General features: G+C 34.4%; 3 protein-coding genes across 3 annotated transcripts; 1 reads left to right on the top strand and 2 right to left on the bottom strand.

Moving 5' to 3' along the window:
• Positions 1-5,211: 5,211 nt before the first annotated feature.
• LOC145639879 (uncharacterized) lies at positions 5,212-6,054 on the bottom strand. Its single transcript, XM_081691204.1, has one exon. It carries the CDS (start codon positions 6,052-6,054, stop codon positions 5,212-5,214), a length of 843 nt encoding a protein of 280 aa, XP_081547330.1.
• A 2,148-nt stretch (positions 6,055-8,202) lies between these two features.
• LOC145639878 (uncharacterized) lies at positions 8,203-9,056 on the bottom strand. Its single transcript, XM_081691203.1, has 2 exons — positions 8,462-9,056; positions 8,203-8,399 (listed from the first exon to the last, which is right to left on the bottom strand). The coding sequence occupies exons 1-2, from the start codon at positions 9,054-9,056 to the stop codon at positions 8,203-8,205; spliced, it is 792 nt and encodes a 263-aa protein (XP_081547329.1).
• A 5,842-nt stretch (positions 9,057-14,898) lies between these two features.
• On the top strand, positions 14,899-17,376 carry LOC145639877 (uncharacterized). The gene is made up of 2 exons (XM_081691202.1): positions 14,899-15,110; positions 16,212-17,376. The coding sequence occupies exons 1-2, from the start codon at positions 14,899-14,901 to the stop codon at positions 17,374-17,376; spliced, it is 1,377 nt and encodes a 458-aa protein (XP_081547328.1).
• Positions 17,377-19,259: the final 1,883 nt, after the last annotated feature.

Raw genomic sequence — 19,259 nt, 5'->3', positions numbered from 1 at the left:
GAGGAATGGCCGACATTATTTACGGTGACTTCACTAGTAGAAAATAAGTGATGGGAAGCCCCAAATGGCAAGTGGTTTTAAAAATCCGCTTGCCATTCACCTATTTTTTTTTTAAAAAACCTGTAATATTAAATGGCAAGCGGTTTTGGCGCGAACCGCTTGCCAATATATATAATGACAAGCGGTTTGGGGTTGAACCGCTTGCCATTTAATATATTGGTAAGCGGTTCAACCCCAAACCGCTTGCCATTTAAAAAAAAACCCTAAATCGGCACACCCCTTATTTTATTTGTCTCTCTCCTCTTTCTTTACTGATCAGCTCTCTCCTCTTTCATTTTGGCTGCTTTCTCTCCTCTTCCGTTTTCCCCCTCTCTCCTCTTCTCTTCCCTCTAATTCGCCCCTTTCTTCTTTCAATTTCTCTTTTTCTTTGTTCTTTCTCCTCTCATCAAATTTGAACCATAACCGGGTAATTTCGAGCAAAATTTGAAGATAATTTCGAACAATTTTGAGCAAAATTTGAAGATAATTTCGAACAATTCCGAGCAAATTCGTGCATGCGTGTAGGTGTTTAAGTTTTTTAGGTCAAATTCGACCATGGAAACTCTAGATCTAGAGTTTTTATGGTCGAATTTGACCTTTAAAACCATAATTTGAAGCCAAAATCGGTGGGTTAGATGGTCGTGGTAGGTTAGATCGAAGGTTTTTTTTATTTTTATTTCGATTTTAGTTTTATTTTTTATTTTAATTTGATTTTTGGTGGGGGTCGTGGTGGGTGGGTGGCTGGTTTTAGTGGGTGGGGGTCGTGGTGGGTGGGGGTCGTGGTTTGTGTTAGGGTCGTGGGTGGAGATCGTGGTTTGGGGTGGGGATCTGGTTTGGTTGGTGGGGTCGTGCGTGGTTTTGGTAAAGGGTTTTTTGGTGGGTGGGGATTTAGTTTTGGGGGGTCATGGTGGGTGGGTGGCTGGGGGTTGTGGGTTTCGGTGAGGGGTGTTTTTTTGGTGGGTGGGGATCTGGTTTTGGGGGGGTCGTGGTGGGTGGGTAGCTGGGGGTTGTGGGTTTCGGTGAGGGGGTTTTTTGATGGGTGGGGGTCGTGGTTTGGGTGGGGGGTCGTGGTGGGTGGGTGGCTGGGGGTTGTGGGTTTCGGTGAGGGGGTTTTTTTGATGGGTGGGGGTCGTGGTTTGGGTGGGGGGTCGTGGTGGGTGGGTGGTTGGGGGGGTTTTTTTTTTTGGTAGGTGGGGGCCGTGGTGGTGGTGGTGTGGGGTGATGGCTGCCTGGCTGGTGGTGTGTGGTGGTGGCTGGTGGTGTTTGGTGGTTGAAAATCATAAATTGTAATTATTATTAATTTTTTTGTTAATTTTTTTTTTTGTGATTGAAAATCAGAAATTGTAATATTATAACAATTAATTAATAAAAATATTAATGTTTTTATATATGGTTTGATTGTGTATCAATTTAATTGAAAAAAAAAAATTATTTTTAATACCCCTAATGGGCAGCGGTTTGGCGCCAAAACCGCTGCCCTTTCACTACAATTGGCAAGCGGTTCTGAACCGCTTGCCATTTAAAAGACCAATTGGCAAGCCCCCTAAAGGCATGCGGTTCAGAACCGCTTCCCATTAGGGGGTTTGAACCGCTTGCCATTACGTATTTTCTACTAGTGCTTGTTGGTGGCTTTGGAAGTGGAGAAATGCGAGAAGTTTTGATCGAGAGATTGATATTCCATTCGATCAAACGAGCTACATTGCAGCGAGGGTCAGTGATATTCATAGAGCATGGAACACAATTGCTAAACCTGAGAAGAAAAAAAGAAAGCGAGAAATTGTGCTTATAAGATGGGAACTCCCCCCTATAGGGTGGGTAAGTTTAAATACAGATGGGGCCTCGAAAGGCAACCCAGGTGCTGGTGGAATTATCTGAGGAGACAATGGTGAAATCCATGAGGTTTTTGCGTTTAATTGTGGAACATGTACGTGCAATAGAGCTGAACTGTTGGCAGTACTTAGAGGGCATGCGATAGCATGGAATGGTGGATATAGAAGAGTACAACTTCGAGTGGATTCTGAAGTTGTTCTCCGTTTGTTGGTGGATCCTACACCTAAAAACTCTCCTTTTATTCATATTATTAAAAAGAGCAAAGCTTTACTTGGGAGAAATGGATGGGAAGTTCGGATCAAGCATTGCTTTAGGGAAGGTAATAGAGGTGCGGATTGTCTTGCAAATTATGGAGTTTCCTTGGAGCAAAAATTGATCATCTTTGAGGCGATCCCGGGGGATCTTAGGGCCGTTTTATTGGAGGATTTAGGGGGTATGGCGCTGCTTAGGCAAGTGCCGAAGAATAAAACTTAAGCTTTGTTCTTTTTCATAGTTTTTTTTTGCTTTCTAGTTTGTAGCTCTTTCTTCCTTTTTGGGGCTTGCCCCTCGTTCTCACCAAAAAAAAAAAAAAAAAATTCGGTCAAATTTCTTTTTGCACATTTTATTCAAAAAATATGCATATTCAGTGAAAATTTTATGCACATAAATTCCTTCTCATTTTAAGAAACTTCTCATTTGACCCTAAGGGCCTGTTCACTTCAACTTAATTTCAGTTCAGTTCAGTTCAGCTCTTAATTTCCCTCTCTCATAAAATATTCATTTTTAGCTATATTCATTTCAGTTCAGCTCCAATCAGTTCAGTTCAGTTCAGCTCAGTTCAGTAAATGTGAACAAGCCCTATATATATATATATATATATATATATATATATATATATATATAGATAGAGAAAATAATGAAATATGAAAAGTGATTATAATAATAAAAAAAAAAAAGTATATAAAAATTAACTAATAAAAAAAAAACTACATTCAATAAAAAAAAAAAAGGAATATCAATTTTGGACAAGATACAAAATTTAGAAAATCTTTGAAAAAAAAAAAAAATATCCTTTTTCTTATCATTTATCATATCTAATGATAAAACTTTATTACCGCCTTAAATTCAACATTATTTCAATCCTATATAAACCCATCTAATCAAAAGGTCGTTTTATTATTGAAAGACCACTCAAAGATTGATTTATTTTGACAATTTTTCCTATTAACTTTAATTTGAAAATAACTACCTTATACATAAAATTTGTGTAGTTAGCCGGCTTAGCCCTACCAAACAGAAGTTTGGATGATTTTCGTTTAAAAGCAGTGCTAATAAGTAACAACCCAAAATGTTAGGTAATTAAAATAACTGATTTGGATCAATTATAATTTTCTTTTCTAAATACGATCTAAATTTCAATACGATCTAAATTGCCTTGACCAATGAACGTGTAATATAATAAGGCTAACTGGCTAAGCTATTGTGGATCAACGCGGAAGGTTCCAATGGATGCAGCCATTGATTCCTCATCCACACGAATGGAAAATTAAAGAAAAAAAAGCGAATTGCACGAGCAACATGCAGGATAATGGCTATCACAACAACAATTCAAATAAAGACGAGCATTGAAATACCCACTTGAGCTCATACTAAGTTGCAGATCATGTGCTTATCAGTCAAGGAAACAGGATAGCACCTCAACAACTTACATTTTATAATAGTGTAGGAGTGTTATCTAAGTGTATTCACTCACAAATCAAAATAATAATATGGAAATCATGCATAAGATAATACAAGGTTCTCTGACAGTATGTATTGTGTAAAGAAACTGCCTGGCTTCTGATCAAGTGCACGTAAACTTGAATGGTCCCCAAAACTCAATGGAGTATGAAAAATTATTGGTGGTACTTACATATGACAAGTACTCCAGAGCTATAATTGAGATGGACCAAGGACACTACGAAAGGCCATTAGATGACTAAAGAATGGCATTGACAGATATCGGTACACATGGAGATCCACAAAACTGCATCGAAAAAACAGAATAGTCCGTGTGGTACCTTTCACAATTTGCACGTCTGCTTAATGCAAGAGACAACATCAAATTAATCATGTGCTTCATACTTGAACTCACATAACACCATCTCTTGCGTGCTTTGTTCTTATATCCGCCCCCTCTCCCTGAAGGTGTTGAGAGTTGGGGAAAAAATGTTGTATAGTATACAAGCAATATTAGAAAATAGCAACAACTTTACAAAAATCATGCATCAGTTACAGACTTGCAGGTTTATAAACATTAGGAATCAAAACAGAAAATGTGCACAAGGCAACTGTTATTCTCCAAATATAATGTCTCAAGTTGCATTTGTTTTTCACCTTTACTCAAATTCATAAAATCTTGATGCAGCTCAAAAATGATATCATTTTAAGTAAATGCGTATATATTTTTATCCTAATCAATGAAATACACTGATGCTCATGGGGAATGGCATTTATCGTTAATTATAGAAAACAGAGAAAAATGGTGTAAATCGAGGAATCTGTAATCTCTATTTCATAAAGATAAGATTGTTTAAAGATCTTAATTATGTAGTCTTTCTGTTAATGGAATCTCAAGATTCTTAACAGCTCACTGTTTAGTGATATGCTGTATGATTGAGTTTATCAAGGAAGGCTTGCATTATTGTTACATGTAAATGGAGTAATAATGTGAATAACTAAAGCCTTATGTATTACACGGTTACACCACATAATGCAGGATAAGAAGACGAATGAGTTGCATTCCCGAGATGGAAATAAAGATCGAGCGTGAATGACAGTTAGACAATGATAGCATAAGCAACATACAATAGTTGGCCTTGGAGACATCCGTGTAGTTCACATAGGTGAGGCCGATAATTAATGAATATAGAGATGGCAACTGGATACTTTAGAAGGGTTTGGTTAAAGTTGATCAAATTCTAATGGATCATCTATGATACTGCAAACTTCCTCTAAGTCATGAGTCGTCTGGTTCAACATCGATTTTGGAACTAGTCATATTCAGGTCTGTTTTTTCTCTTTATCATAATTAGAGAACAATTATAATAATATTGATTTTAGGATTGGTTTAGTTGATTTAGTTAGATACTTAGAGCTTAGTACGAACCTCAGTCCAGTAACTTTAGGTTGGGTGATTCGATTTTGGCTAGTTCTGTCCAACTTAACAAGGAGGTATAATGATGCAAGAGTATAAAAGTATACACAATATAATTATGCTGCAAGAGAAATGTGGCTTAACAAGAGTATTATGTATTAAAGAATCAATGAATGCTACAAAATATCCTTATCTTTACAAAACTTGCTGCCTAAATAACATAATAATTATTGGTTAAGTAAATTGAGAAGGGAAACCCTTGTTTTAATAAAGCATCTTGAGACAGACTGCATAGAGTTCTCGAGTTCTTGAACGATTGTTTCTAACGAATCTAATTTGTTCATCACATCCTTTGTTTCAGCAGCCGAGTACTTATCAGACAGAGCACACAGGGCATGATCAATGTACTCTACTTCTGAAAGATTATCAGCATCAGTAGATACAGTTTTGGATTTAACAAGTTTCGCAACCAAGGACCAACCGCGTGTTTGAGAGATTTTCTTCCCCATTATGAATGGAAGAAGAGACTTTAAAGTTGTTAGACAGATAGTTTCAGTCTCTTTTAGAGTTCTTATAATGGCACAGGCATTTTCTGACTGTGCTAAGGCACGGCTTTTCTCTGATTTCTTCAGTGTCAGAAGACACTTAGAAAGCACCTTGTTAACTTTCTTTCTTGAGATCACATATGAATGAACACCTACATTAACGGTCCCTCTACGAAGAGCTGATTTAAGGTCTAGTATGGATTGATTCATTTGAGACAATGCATCGAGTGCAGAGCTAGATGCGTCTAGCAATGCAAGAGATCCATCTAGAACCTCTTCAACCTCAACCCTATAGTGTTTATGTGAAAGGATTTGTTCGTTGTGTGGTAAACGAATCAAGTCGTTCATTTGCTCATGCAAATCCTTCACACTGCACAAGCTTTGACATAAAGAAGACGAAGATGAGGGTGTTGCTTGTGAGGCCTTTAGCCCGCGGAGGTGACTCTCAATGTTTGCATCAAGTGGGTGAGATGTGGATGGTAGACTGGCTGAACGGTTGTGCAAAGAAGTTTTTGGAATTGCCATTTTCTAAACTTTTTTTAAAAAAAACTTTAAGCCTTTACTAAAAACTAAGGAATAGAAGAGATGTTATGTTGCTTAATTACTACAAAAAGCCTTGGCCAACCTCTATATTTATATACAATGAGGCAAGGAAGCTGGAGTGTGACAACGCGGAGGGATCCCATAGATGCAGCCTTTGATTCCTCATTGATCTACACCATCTGGATATTATAAAAAAAACCGAAGTACACGAGTGGCATGCAGGAGATTGGAAGACACAAAAAGGACAAGCATTTAGTTTCTCACATGAGCTCCATTATTCAATTGCACACAGATTAAGTGGTGTGCAGACTTGATATAGGCGTGTAAGCGTATAAAATATACTCTTGGATAATATAACTTGATCCTGAATATAATTAGTGATAAATTAATACTCTTGGCTTTTGGGGAGCAAGTATAACAGAATGCTCCTTCGAACAGATAAGGGTAAAAGGTTAATTTGCAATAATCGTATATTCGTGTCATTTGATGACTGTGAAGGTCATACATAAATGAGAAGTGGAGGATTGAGAGAATCACCAGTTGGCACACTTCAAACTCTTAATCAAAGATGCCATTTTAAGTTATGTATATGATTCAGAAATTTTAAAGCAGAAAACAGAGTTTTTCCTGTGAAATTTTTAAGAAAAATAAATAAATAAATGCAGCAGAATCAATTTTAATGAATTTCTGCTATGCAAGAATGTAAGCATAGAAGCTGATGATGTAACATGGACAATACGCATGTTCAAGCTGATGATGTAACATGGACAATACGCATGTTCAAGGTGTTTTCCCTAATGCAACATCTCTATATGTAACATCATTTGTTTTCGCTTGTGTTCACAAACCAAGATAGAGGCAAAAACTAATCCTGAGACAACCGAGTTTCCACTGCTTGCTACGAGTCTATGAAGTGTTAACTGGGAAGTTGCACTCAGGTCTCAGGGGACGCGGATAAACAACCAAATGAAGCAAGAGAACATACACGTGGGTGGAACCTCTTTCCAAAGTCTAACTAATTAAATAACCATTAGTGATTATTAAAACGTTAAGTATAATTAAGATCAACTACAAGTAGCTTTAGATATATTAAATACATTAATTAGTACATGTTGAAGGAAATATTATTATATTACTCATCCAAAACATGCAGTGTGATGCTCTAGTAGCTCAAAATAGAAGCTCTGTAGATCTCAATGCCGCTGACTGCTTAAACATGACAGCACGTCAGCACTTAGCTCAAAGATAGGTAGTTAGAATTTGCACGTGGAAACAACGCGAACCAGATCTCATGGGTGCTGATATCTGAATAAATCAATATTACCATATCAAATGTTGATTCATTTTTCTTACCTAAAACTGCAAATAGAAATTTTAAAACGTGCTGTATTGGATTTGTATATAGATCTCAACAATATGGGCTGCCTCGGAAAATAAACCATTTGGAATCTCAATAGCTCTGAGCATAGTTATGAAACTAAAGTCTATGACAGGACATGGCCGTAATAATCACTAGTTTGGGTTACAGGAAAATGGAGCAACCATGAAGCATGTGAGTAACAAGCCAAAAATTGATCATGATAACATGGCCTAAGGAATTTTAGATATTCATAGTACATATTCAGAGCTGAATATTTTTTTCTTGTTAAAGAGAATTGACTGATTAAAACTGATTTTTTGTAGGTAGATATACATTGTTGATTCTTTGGTGTATTTCTCATAAGCAGTTAATGTTTTAACTTTATATGAAACTGAATTGCTGTTGCTCAAAACTAAATTTTACTGATCTAAAGTGATTTTCTGTTGATTAGTAATGATTACACTTAGTACACTGTTATTTTTCTTTAGTTTAGGAAGAATAATCGTATTACCAAAATAAGAAAATCAAACTAGAACGAGGAGGCTATGAACAAGGGCTAGAGGAAGACTACATACCTACTTGATCACATAAAAATGCATACAAAGAAACATGCAAAGTATTAAAGTGCAAGAAATAGAATTAATACACAGGATTATTAACCATGTTGCAAGAGAGATCAATTTGTATAATTTAAATTATTTAATTCGAAATACTACAAAACTTTCTGATCATTGTACAAAATTGGCAGCCTGAATAACTACTACAGATTCCTAGTTGTATACATTGAGAAGAGAAACTCTTGTCTTAACAAAGCATCTAGAGATAGACTCCAAGCCATCTTCGAGGTCTTGGATGACCTTTTCTAACAGCTCTAATTGCCTTAATACAATCTTAGTTTCATCACTTGAATGGTTGTCTGAAAGATTACTCAGGGCATTATCTATGCAGACTACTTCAGTAACATTTTCTGCATCGCGAGATGCATGCTTAGACTTCACAAGTTTTGCAACCAAGGAGTCAAGGACCAACCGCGTGTCTGATGAGAAGCTGTCTTATTCCCCATCAGAAATGAGAATAGAGACTTCAACATTGGTAGAGTGATTGTCTCAGCCTCTTTTAGCAATCTCACAGCAATGCAGGCACCTTCAGGTTGTGTTAAGGCACGGTTCTTCTCGGCTTTCTTTAAATTTGCAAGGCTCTTGGAGAGTACCTTGCAGACCTTCTTTCTTGACACCTCAAATACATGGATTCCTTCATCATTGCTACCCCTACGGAGAGCTGATTCAATCTCTAGAATAGAATCTTTCATTTGGGATAGTGCATCGAGTCCAGAGCTAGAGGCGTCTAACAAAGAAAGAGATCCCTCGAGAACCCCTTCAACCTCTTTCTTGTGATGCTCATTAGAAAGAACTTGTTGGCTTTGTGACAAATGAATCATATCATTCATCTTCTCATACAAGTCTTTTATGTTGTACAAGTTTTGGCATATCGATGAAGAAGAGGGCCTTACTTGAGTGGCCGCCCTCAGCTTACAGAATTGATTCTCAATGCTTGCATTGAGTGGATGTGAAGTGGATGGAAAACTATTTGAACGGGTATGGGAAGAAGTTTTTAGAGTTTCCATTATTTTTGAACTTTTCGACAAATATATGTATATCTTTTTATAGATTTGGAATGTGAGTTATTGTTTCTAATTCTAAAGCATATGCCACACCTATTTATATAACATAACAAAGAGCCTAGAAAAGACCTAATCTAGGAAAAGGATTCCCATGGATTCCGCCTCTGATTCCTCAGCTACACGATTACAGCACACAAAAATCAATGTACGCGAGTGACAAACAGGATAGCAGTAGACACAAGAAAGACAAGCATTTGATTCCCACATGAGCTCTATTACTCATTTGCAGATCTTGTACTGTGGTTCGCCGTCAGGTAGCAAATATAATATGAGCAGCTTAATTTTAGTCTACGTTAAAAATTGTTGTGCATGTGTTTACCTTGTTGTATTGTCCACAGTAATATAATCCTGTTTCAGAGAGTATGTTTAAAATTTTAGATTATTTTATGAGGGGGTTATGTTGAAGATAAGGAAAAGGGCCAAAAGGCATTATATGGTAATATTGGTCACTTCAACTTCCTATAGAGTCAGTCCATTTTAAAATTAAGGGTCAGCAAGATAAGCAGCTACACTATTGGTAGACAATGACTGAAATGGTTGATGAGCACATGTGCAGAAATATAAATACAAATTCAATCTACAGGAGAAGTAATCCGTTTGGGTTAAAAATTACAGGGTCTTTAGGTTGTACTTTAATGTAAGTGTGGGACGACAATGTACACATGTTTTACACATTATTGTACCTAACAAAATCGTGTCTTTTGTTGGTTAGTTACTTAATCCTTATATGAACTATCAGCAATGGCTCTAGTTCGAGTAATGTACTAATGTGGAACAAATAACAGCATTAAGCCAGTGTCTCCTTTTATTTGCTAGCTGTAAAACTACTAGAAAGACTAGGCAAGTTTGCAGCCATAAACAGTTAAACATGACAGTTTCTAGCTAATGACAAATTGACAATTGGTCTCATTTCCTACGTCCTTTTCCTACTACACACACACACACACTCACAAAAAAAAATAAAAATAAAAAAAAAATAAAAAAAATCACCTATAGATCTTTCTCCGTGTAGGGGGAAATACCCAACAAATTTCAGTTTGTTACATAGAAGACAATGTGACCATTGTGTACCAACAACAGATCGAGTCAGTGATCAAAACACTTAACGACTCTTTTAGGGTACATCATATTGTATTGTATGAAAGGAAACAAAATCTGATAAGAACGGGAAGCGCAAATGGAATACTGCATCTGAAGTTAGTAAGTTACTCAAAAATTTTTATCAATTTATTTAAGCAGCTATAATGGCCAAGCTCCTTTAGATCATTACAAAGGGCACATAAGCAGATAAGCTAGTTGTAGTTAAATATGCTTATATGTGAATTGATTAATGATTAAAATTTCTGATTTGCTTGAAAGTTATCTTAACACTATACAATATTTTTAATGCATGATACTAGCAGCTAGACTAGGGGATTAAAGTCATTGCGTTTAATCCAATTAAGCTTAGGATCGTCATTGCTTCTAAGGCTCTGTTCACTTCACCTTAAAAAATAATACAATAGTAAAAATAATTTCTATTTAATTAAACAAGTTCGTTTCAGTAAAAATAAGTTTAGTAAAATTCAATAATTTTAAAGAAGAAATATAATAGAATAGCAGTAAAAATAATTTAAGTTCAGCAAAAGGACGAAGCCTTACTTTACAGAAGAAATATAATAAAATATCAGTAAAAATAATTTCAGTTCAGCAAATTATAATTTCAATTCACTAAAAATAATTTAAATTCAACAAAAATATTAAATTTAGTAAAGATAATTTAAGTTCAGCAAAAATAATTTAATAGTTCAGTAAAAATGGTATCAGATCAGTTCAGCAAAAATGCGGTGAAGAGGACGAGGCTTAAGTGTACTTATTTCCCTATGACTTAAATAAAATTAGAGGGCATAGGTAAGTAAGGTAGTTGAAGTATTAAAACATTATAAGAGAAAGATAGTGAGGTTAATATTTTATTGAAAAATAATTAACGTGAGAGGAAAGAAATAATAGAATTTTAGTATTGGGTTTAATTCGGGTGGATGGGAATCATTAAAGAAGATGGATATAATATTAAAATGTAGGTTTTTGCTAAAAAAAAAAGTGTAACACTTATTAAACACCGCATTTGGTAAGTGTAACAATTATTACAACGCGAAGGAACTAATATTCAGTAAAAATAATTTAAGTTTAGTAAAAATAAATTTAGTTTAGCAAAATTAATTTTTTTTTTTTTGTCAAAAAAAAAACATTTCATTTTAGTAAAAATTACTCGTATAGTAACTTTAAAGAAAAATTATAATACAAAATTAGTAAAAATAATTTCAGTTCAACAAAAATAACTTCAGTTTAGTAAAATTAATTTCAATTCATTAAAAATAACTTCAACTCAACAAAATTAATTTCAGTGTAACCAAAATATATTAAGTGAAGTAAACCAGGCCGGAGTATTACAAGAATTTCACTGAAGAAGTTAATTGTGTTGAATTTTTGTTTTCAGTTTTCTTTATTTAATTTTTTATTTTATAGGTAGCCTTCATGTGGGATTGATAGTAAAGCAATAAAAGCACAATTAATAAAAAAAAAAAAAAACACTGGTGAGTAATCCCTCCGTTTTACTTTGTTAGTCCCATATAGAATCAATCACAAAAAAAATAAGAGAATGAATAATATTTGGAATCTTACATTTTAGTACAAAAATTGCTTAATTAGTTCTATCTTATTAAATGTTGTGATTTTTTATTTGGAAAGCATCAATTATTGTTTAATGGGATTGATACCAATTAGAATATTTAATTACTGCCATGTCATCAATCCACTAATGAGATTAGAAATTATAAAACCAAATTAGGAAAATAAAATTAAATTAAAAAAGGAATAGATTCAATATGGGTACATCATTTTGAAACGCCCAAAATAGTATATGGGACTAACATTATGAAATGGAGGGAGTAATTTTTAAGAGCATTTAATTGTGTGTATATAGTATTTATATTCATACTTTTATAGTGTAAGGTATTATTTAATGTGCAACATTAAAGTATAATTGACTATTTACCTAGATGGTTAAACAATATGGAGTAACATTTCTTTAAAGAGGTCAAGAGTTTGAACCTTCTCACTCATATACTCCGTATTTTTTTTCCAATATAGTTAAGACAACATTAAGTATTGTTGGTATTGATGAGGAACAATTATTAGATATATAGTATATGCTAGCTAGTATTCCTCAAATTATACAGGTTAGGGTTTTATAGTTTGCTTCAGGGGCGGATCTATTAAGGTACACAGTGAGTCACGTGACTCACCAGCACAAAAAAAAAAAAATAAAATAAAAAAATCAAAGAGACCCGCTATTACAGATAGAGGGTCTCTTTGTTGCTTCTAGTTGAGTTTAGACCACTGTCTGTTTTATAAATATCAAAGAGACCGCCTATTAAAATATAAAATAGGCGATCTCTTTGTTGCTGCTATTGCCAGGCATTGATAATGAATAATTTTTTGTGCTACTTTCATAGATCATTAAAGAGACCTGTTATGTTAAATAACTGGTCTCTTAAGTTATTCCACTTTTTCTTTTTTTTTTTTTTTTTTTTTAATAATTCTTGTTTTTATTTATACTCTATTTGTGCAACTAATTTAATATTTTCCATTAAGTAAAAAAAATCATAAAATTAGTTTAATTTAATAGTTTTATAGTACTAGTATGTATTTTTTATGTCTTATTTTTGGATTGAAATTATTTTGGTAAAATATAACTTTTTTTAATATAATTTTTGGATTGAAACAAGTGATTAATTATTGATGGTGACTCATAAGTTCGAAAATCCTGGATCCGCCACTAGTTTGCTTGAACATGATATTACACAAAGAACATTTAAAAAACAAAAACGAGAGGTTTATTTTTATACCTTAGTAACTAATTATGCAATTGGTCATTTGTGCACTAATAGCAATGACTCTTTTTTCTTTCAAAATAGCAATGACTCTTATTATTCTTTTAATAGATCAATTTAATTAGGTAAAGATGACAAAACAGGATTAAGTAAAGATGACAAAATATAATTGACAATTTATTAGCAAAGCATTCTAAATATACATGATCAGTATTCAAATTCAATGCTTGTTTTTTCTTTGGGTAGTGGTGTAGCTAGCCGTGCACGATAATTGAGCTTAATATGCTTAATTAGTAAAGTTTATTTATTCTCTTCGAATATAATTAGCTGTCACATAATCTGATAATTATATAAAGCAACACTCTGAAAAGATGTTCAACTTCTTATTGGGTGTTGAGTGTACGTGAATGACTTATTTATTTTATTTTTTTCACCTGCTTAAACTTGCCAATTGTGGCAAATTTCATGAATCGTGAGTAGTATAGATTTACAAGTACGTACTGTTATTTCAACGCTTGAGATTCTTCATATACATTCATACATTTATACATACGTAGGTTATTTCTAAATATAGCTACTCGTAGTTTCTAAATTTATAATTAAAAATGACATTTATTATTATGCATATCAGCATATGTACATTTAAAAATAACATTTTTTGCGATTACCCTTGTAATGATCATGGCTCAGTTGCTTCTAGCTAGCCATGATCATTCTCTTGTACAAGTAGCTAGGTGTATAGCAGAAAGAAATTGTTCTTCCTCATCTATTCTAATTGTTCTTAACGTGTTCTTAGGGAGTTCCGAATACATTACTTTAATTGATCATTTGATCTCGAAATTTTAGGGAAATTCTAAAAGCATATTAACCGTTAACCCATAGCAATCATAGTGGGGGTTAAAATTGCTTATAAAAAACAGTGTAACAAGTCCCCAATTCTTCATTCCCCATAATTATTTTCTAACATTATGGTCGTCTATCTTTTTCTACCTAAACACTTCACACGCAAACTGATTTGGTATTGTACGTTAACCATATATATACTCTCCAATATCATATTTTGTCATTACATTTCTACTATATGTCTACATAATAATTTAAATTGGCATCAATGCACATCCAATATCTAAACTAATATCATATACATATACATGCATATACATATACATATACATATACATATAATACTTACTATTTAAAATAAAACTTTTAAACATTACAAAATTAAAGGAAGACAACATCAAATATATGGAGAATAATATCTCTTGATATAATTTCTTGATATCACTAAATTATCTATTCAAATTACGTGTTTGATGACGTGGTTAATATTTAGGTGTATGTAATCCTGTTGACGACTATGTAAATAATGTCTCTATAGAGCCGGGTATTTTTACATTATTTTCATTGATTATCGTTGTAATACTACCTCTTGTTTCTTATTAATTGCAACTTTAAAGGATTAAATGAAGTTTTAGGCAAAATTTATATGAGAGTGTTAAATGAAGAGAGAGAGAAATTAAGACCCTGTCCACTTCAACTTATTTTTACAGAACTGAAATTATTTTACATAATTGATTTTTTTTTTTTTTTTTTTTTTGAAGTCTAATTGAAATTATTGTACTGATTCTTAATACTTCTTCTTTAGAGTTACTGATTATTACAGAAATGAAATTATTTTTACTGAATTTATTTTTACTAAATTGAAATTGTCTTTAAGGAATCAAATTTATTTTTACCAAACTTTTTTTTTTTTTTAACAGGGTCTAAGATAAAGATGCATGTTACGATCATTGAGCAGTGAATGTTACGGCTAGCCTTTCCTATAAATAGCAACGGGAACTTAAGTTTACTAGCAACAAGAGCTTAATTTAAGTTAACAACACGAAAGAAGAGTCTAGAAATAGAGAACGATGTCGAGTTTGCCTCAATTTGTGGCTCTAAGAACAGATTTTAACAAGAGGTATGTGGCTGTTGTAACGGATGGTAGCCAAAAAAATGGACTGGAGATGTCTTCAGAAGCTGAAATAGTGGTCAACCTTAAAGCCAAGTTCACCGTCGAGCCTTCCACCACTGCAGGTCTCGTGCACATACGAAGCAATTACAATAACAAATATTGGTGCAGGTGCTAATTTCTCTCTCTCTCTCTCTCTCTTTTTTTTTTTTTTTTTTTTTTTTTTTTTTTTTTTTTAATCTTATCTTTTTTCCCTTCTATATCTCAAATAATTGGCTACAGTACTAATTCATCATTACATTTTAGTTACAATTATGATTTCATATAGTATCAAAAGTTGTCTTTAAAAAATAAGAAAACTTTACTAAGTTAACATACTCAATTGTTACTTATATGAATTTACAAATTCTTAAATGGATCTGGTTCACACTAATTTATTGTGAACCACTAATATTAGAGAAAATATGGTTGTTTTATTAATTAAAAAAAGGATCACTATAATTAAAAAAAAGTCACTATGTTGAAATAAAATCATTTTGATAATATATAGGTCTGGTTAATTTTGTAATGAAATACTTTATATACTGATCAATATGAATAATAAAGGCTACTATGTTAAAATTAGGGTAATAGCGTTGTATTTCAAGTTCACAATATTATTAAACGTTGTAGTAGTTTTAATAAAGATTACTATGTTAAAAATAAAGTTACTATGTTAAAAATAATGGTCACTATTTTCAATATAATGTCAGTTGCGTGTATATAGACCTCGGGTCCACAATAATATTATTGTGGACCAGGTCCACGCAAGTCTTTTTTATATGAATTATGTGATACACCCATAACTCTATAACAGTAAATACATTTATGCTAACTCCAGCACTATAAACTTTATTATTACGTACTCCCATTATTATTATTCACGGATGTAGGGGTACATAGAGGTACAACTGTGCCCCATTCCTCCAAAAAAAAAAAAAAAAAAAAAGAGTAGAAAATAAAAAAAAAACGGATATAAAAGAGATCCCCTGTAGAATATAACAAATCTCTTAGGGTCTGTAAACCAACTAAACAAATCAGTGCGCATTACTTTTTGTCAAAATCATAGAGACCACTTATACAAAGGCCTGGTCTCTTAAATACTTTAACTATTGGTGTCAAAATCAAAGACACCACTTATTCAAAGGTCTAGTCTCTTAATAATTTTTTTTACTGACTGTAGCTTAGCAGCGCCTTTTACTGAGCGTAACATGATTGATCTTATGTGTGCAGTGAATCCCCAAGTAGTGGTTTAATTGCTGCAAAAGGCGTTGAACAAGTGGAAGATAAATCATCATGGAATTGTACATTGTTTAGAGTCCAATTTTATGGTCAAAATGTATCGTTCTACCATGTTGGATCAAACAGCGATGTACAAGTAAGTACTGTCAATAACCAATTGTTGTTGGATGTTAACAAAACTAGTACTGGAAACAAAGAAATTTTTACACCTGTTGATTTAGCATCCATAGTGATACTGCCTAAACGCGTTACGTTCAAAGGCTTCGTCAATGAGGGTTACTTGCTCGGTAGAATGGTTGAGGGTTACCCTTACAACGAGTTTTCAGGGGATGATGATATGGAGAAAGCAACCAACTATGAGATCTTCGTCACTGAGACTGGAGATATTCGCGTAAAGTCACTGTTATTTGGAAAGTATTGGAGAAGTAGTCCTTGGATTTGGTCTGACTCTGATGATACTAGTGCTGATAATCCTGACACCTTATTTGAGGTATTTAAAGTTGATGACAATGTCATTGCTCTTCGTAACAAAGGCAACAAAAAGTTCTGCAAAAGGTTGACTACAGAAGGCAAGGTAAGCTGTCTGAATGCTGGTGCAACGAGTATGGAGGTTAACACGCGGTTGATAGTAAAAGAACCGGTCATTTCAAGGAAAGTTGAAGTCCAATTTAGGGTCGAGGATGCTAGGATTTATAACAAGAGACCCCTCACAGCCGCGACTGTTACAGTTCCCAACAGAACAACCGCGGCCCATGAGGTTGTGGAAGGGGTGATTTTTACTAAAACTCATGTTAGTACATGGAGTAAATCTACTTCCTTGACATTAGGTGTCAAGGCGGAATTTAAATCAGGAATCCCCTTTATAGCCGAGGGAAAAATTGAAGTAGGGACCGAAATATCAGATACAATTGAGTTCGGACAATCTACTGATTTCTCCAAGGAAGTCAAAACTGAATACAGAGTCCCTGTGCCTCCTATGACAAAGGTAACAATAACCGTGCTCGGAGCAGAAGCCACCTATGATGTTCCCTTTTCTTACATTCAGACAGATCTTTATGCTACTGGTGATAGGGTTACAACTAAGCTCGACGATGGGATTTTCAAGGGTGTTGAGTCCTATGATTTCACCTATGAAACCATATATGAACCTCTGTGATATATAGCATCTTATCTACTCTGTTCCTCTGTGAAACCATATATGTTGCCTGATAATAAGTGTGTTTTGATAAATAAAAGAACAAGCACTCAATGAAATGAAAGATGACTGCTTAGCTTGCTGCATTACTTCTTCAATATTCTTACAGAAATAATAATCACAATGTTTTTAGCATTATTATGAAGTTATGATCATGTTTTGCATCAAATGAAGTGAAAATTGTATATAGGAAGCACTCAAAAGGATGAATAGTTATGATCATGTTTTGCATCAAATGAGGGCCGCCCGATCGGGCTCGTCAAAAACTCGAGTCCGCCGCCCGATCGGGCGCGAGAGTTCTCCTATTTTCCTTGGTCACCTCCGCCCGATCGGGCGAGAGCATCCGTTTGCATTACCTATTTCCAACAATCCCCTACTAATGCGAGCGGATCTTCAACATGAAATCTGAACAGTAAAAGAAAGTCTTAGTACTTAAATGCTAATATCCAAAGGTTTGAACTAACACATTAGTGCACAGGGTTTTCAACACTTCCCTATTGAGTATCCTAAGATTTGAACTCCTAGGAGCGAGGAAGGGACCTTGAATACACATACCTTGACTTTAGAGCTTAAGAAACTCCGCCAATCTTGGCCAACACTTGGGCTCTCATGAGTACTTCAGGAAAACAATACTCCAGTCTTCCCTTGAGAGAGGCCACCTCTCGTACTCACGTAGGTGTTCATCCTATGTGTTATTCACACACGTTCCCAGCAAATTCAAAGGTCTTTCCCTGCAGGCTTAAACATGTTCAAGCACCTTGCAAACCAGAGAATTACATGCAATGGAACTAGAACATTAAGAACATAAGTTCAACCCTTTAACTTTCGGTGTCATTATCTATCCTGTTTTAAGAACTACTGGGACAAAGGTCTTAACTCTCTTAAGAACCTCAATCTATCCCTGCTCAGAACACAACTGGACTAATGACATTAAGAGACAAATTCATCCTATCAGAATCTAACTGGTAAAACTTACCACTCTTATAGAGTAATAGATTCAATCACATGATACATAGATAACAAATCCACATGATTCGTGCCAATGAAACAAACAAACAAAAACAGGTTCCAGATTTATTAAAACCAAAGTATCATGTCACATAGCTAGTATAGCTACCATTTCAAGTCATTACAACATGGGTCCTAAACCCATACCAGTTGATGACTCCACCACTAGTCTACGACTTAATCCCTTAGTAAAAGGGTCTGCCAGGTTTTTCTCTATTCGAACATAGTCCAACGAAATAACCCCATTCACAATAAACTGCCTCACAAACTCGTGTCTGACTCTTATGTGCCTTTTCTTACCATTGTAAACGCTGTTTTTAGCAACACATATAGCAGCTTGTGAATCACAATGCATAGACACAGGTGGTGACGGCTTCCCCCACAAAGGAATATCAATAAGCAAATTTCTCAACCAATCTGCCTCTTGTGTAGCAAGATCCAATGCAATGAACTCAGCTTCCATTTTTGATCTAGCTATACACGTCTGCTTTCCAGACTTCCATGAAACTGCACCCCCACTAAGGGTAAACACATAGCCACTTGTAGAACTTGTTTCATCGCTATCCGTTACCCAATTTGCATCACAATACCCTTCAAGAACCAAAGGATGACCAACAAAATTCAATCCCCAAGACACGGTTCCACATAGATATCTGAGCACACGCCTCAAAGCAACCCAATGTTGCTCACTAGGACAATGAGTATAGCGACTAAGTCTACTAACTGCAAAAGCAATATCAGGGCGAGTGCAGTTCATCAAAAACATCAGACTACCAAGCACCTTAACATATTCAGTTTGAGACACACCGTCCCCCACATTTTTCACCAAAGTTCCA

This window comes from Chenopodium album, chromosome 7 (assembly GCF_948465745.1).
Source record: "Chenopodium album chromosome 7, dcCheAlbu1.1, whole genome shotgun sequence".
Classification (NCBI taxonomy): domain Eukaryota; kingdom Viridiplantae; phylum Streptophyta; class Magnoliopsida; order Caryophyllales; family Amaranthaceae; genus Chenopodium; species Chenopodium album.
This window is presented reverse-complemented; position numbering and strand designations above follow the sequence as displayed.

Coding starts and splice junctions, on each gene's coding strand:
- LOC145639879 (XM_081691204.1), bottom strand. CDS start 6,054: ATGGCAATTCCAAAAACTTCTTTGCACAACCGTTCAGCCAGTCTACCA.
- LOC145639878 (XM_081691203.1), bottom strand. CDS start 9,056: ATGGAAACTCTAAAAACTTCTTCCCATACCCGTTCAAATAGTTTTCCA. Junction 8,400..8,461: donor AGCTTCTCATCAGACACGCG/GTTGGTCCTTGA, acceptor CTCGCGATGCAG/AAAATGTTACTGAAGTAGTC.
- LOC145639877 (XM_081691202.1), top strand. CDS start 14,899: ATGTCGAGTTTGCCTCAATTTGTGGCTCTAAGAACAGATTTTAACAAG. Junction 15,111..16,211: donor AATAACAAATATTGGTGCAG/GTGCTAATTTCT, acceptor TTATGTGTGCAG/TGAATCCCCAAGTAGTGGTT.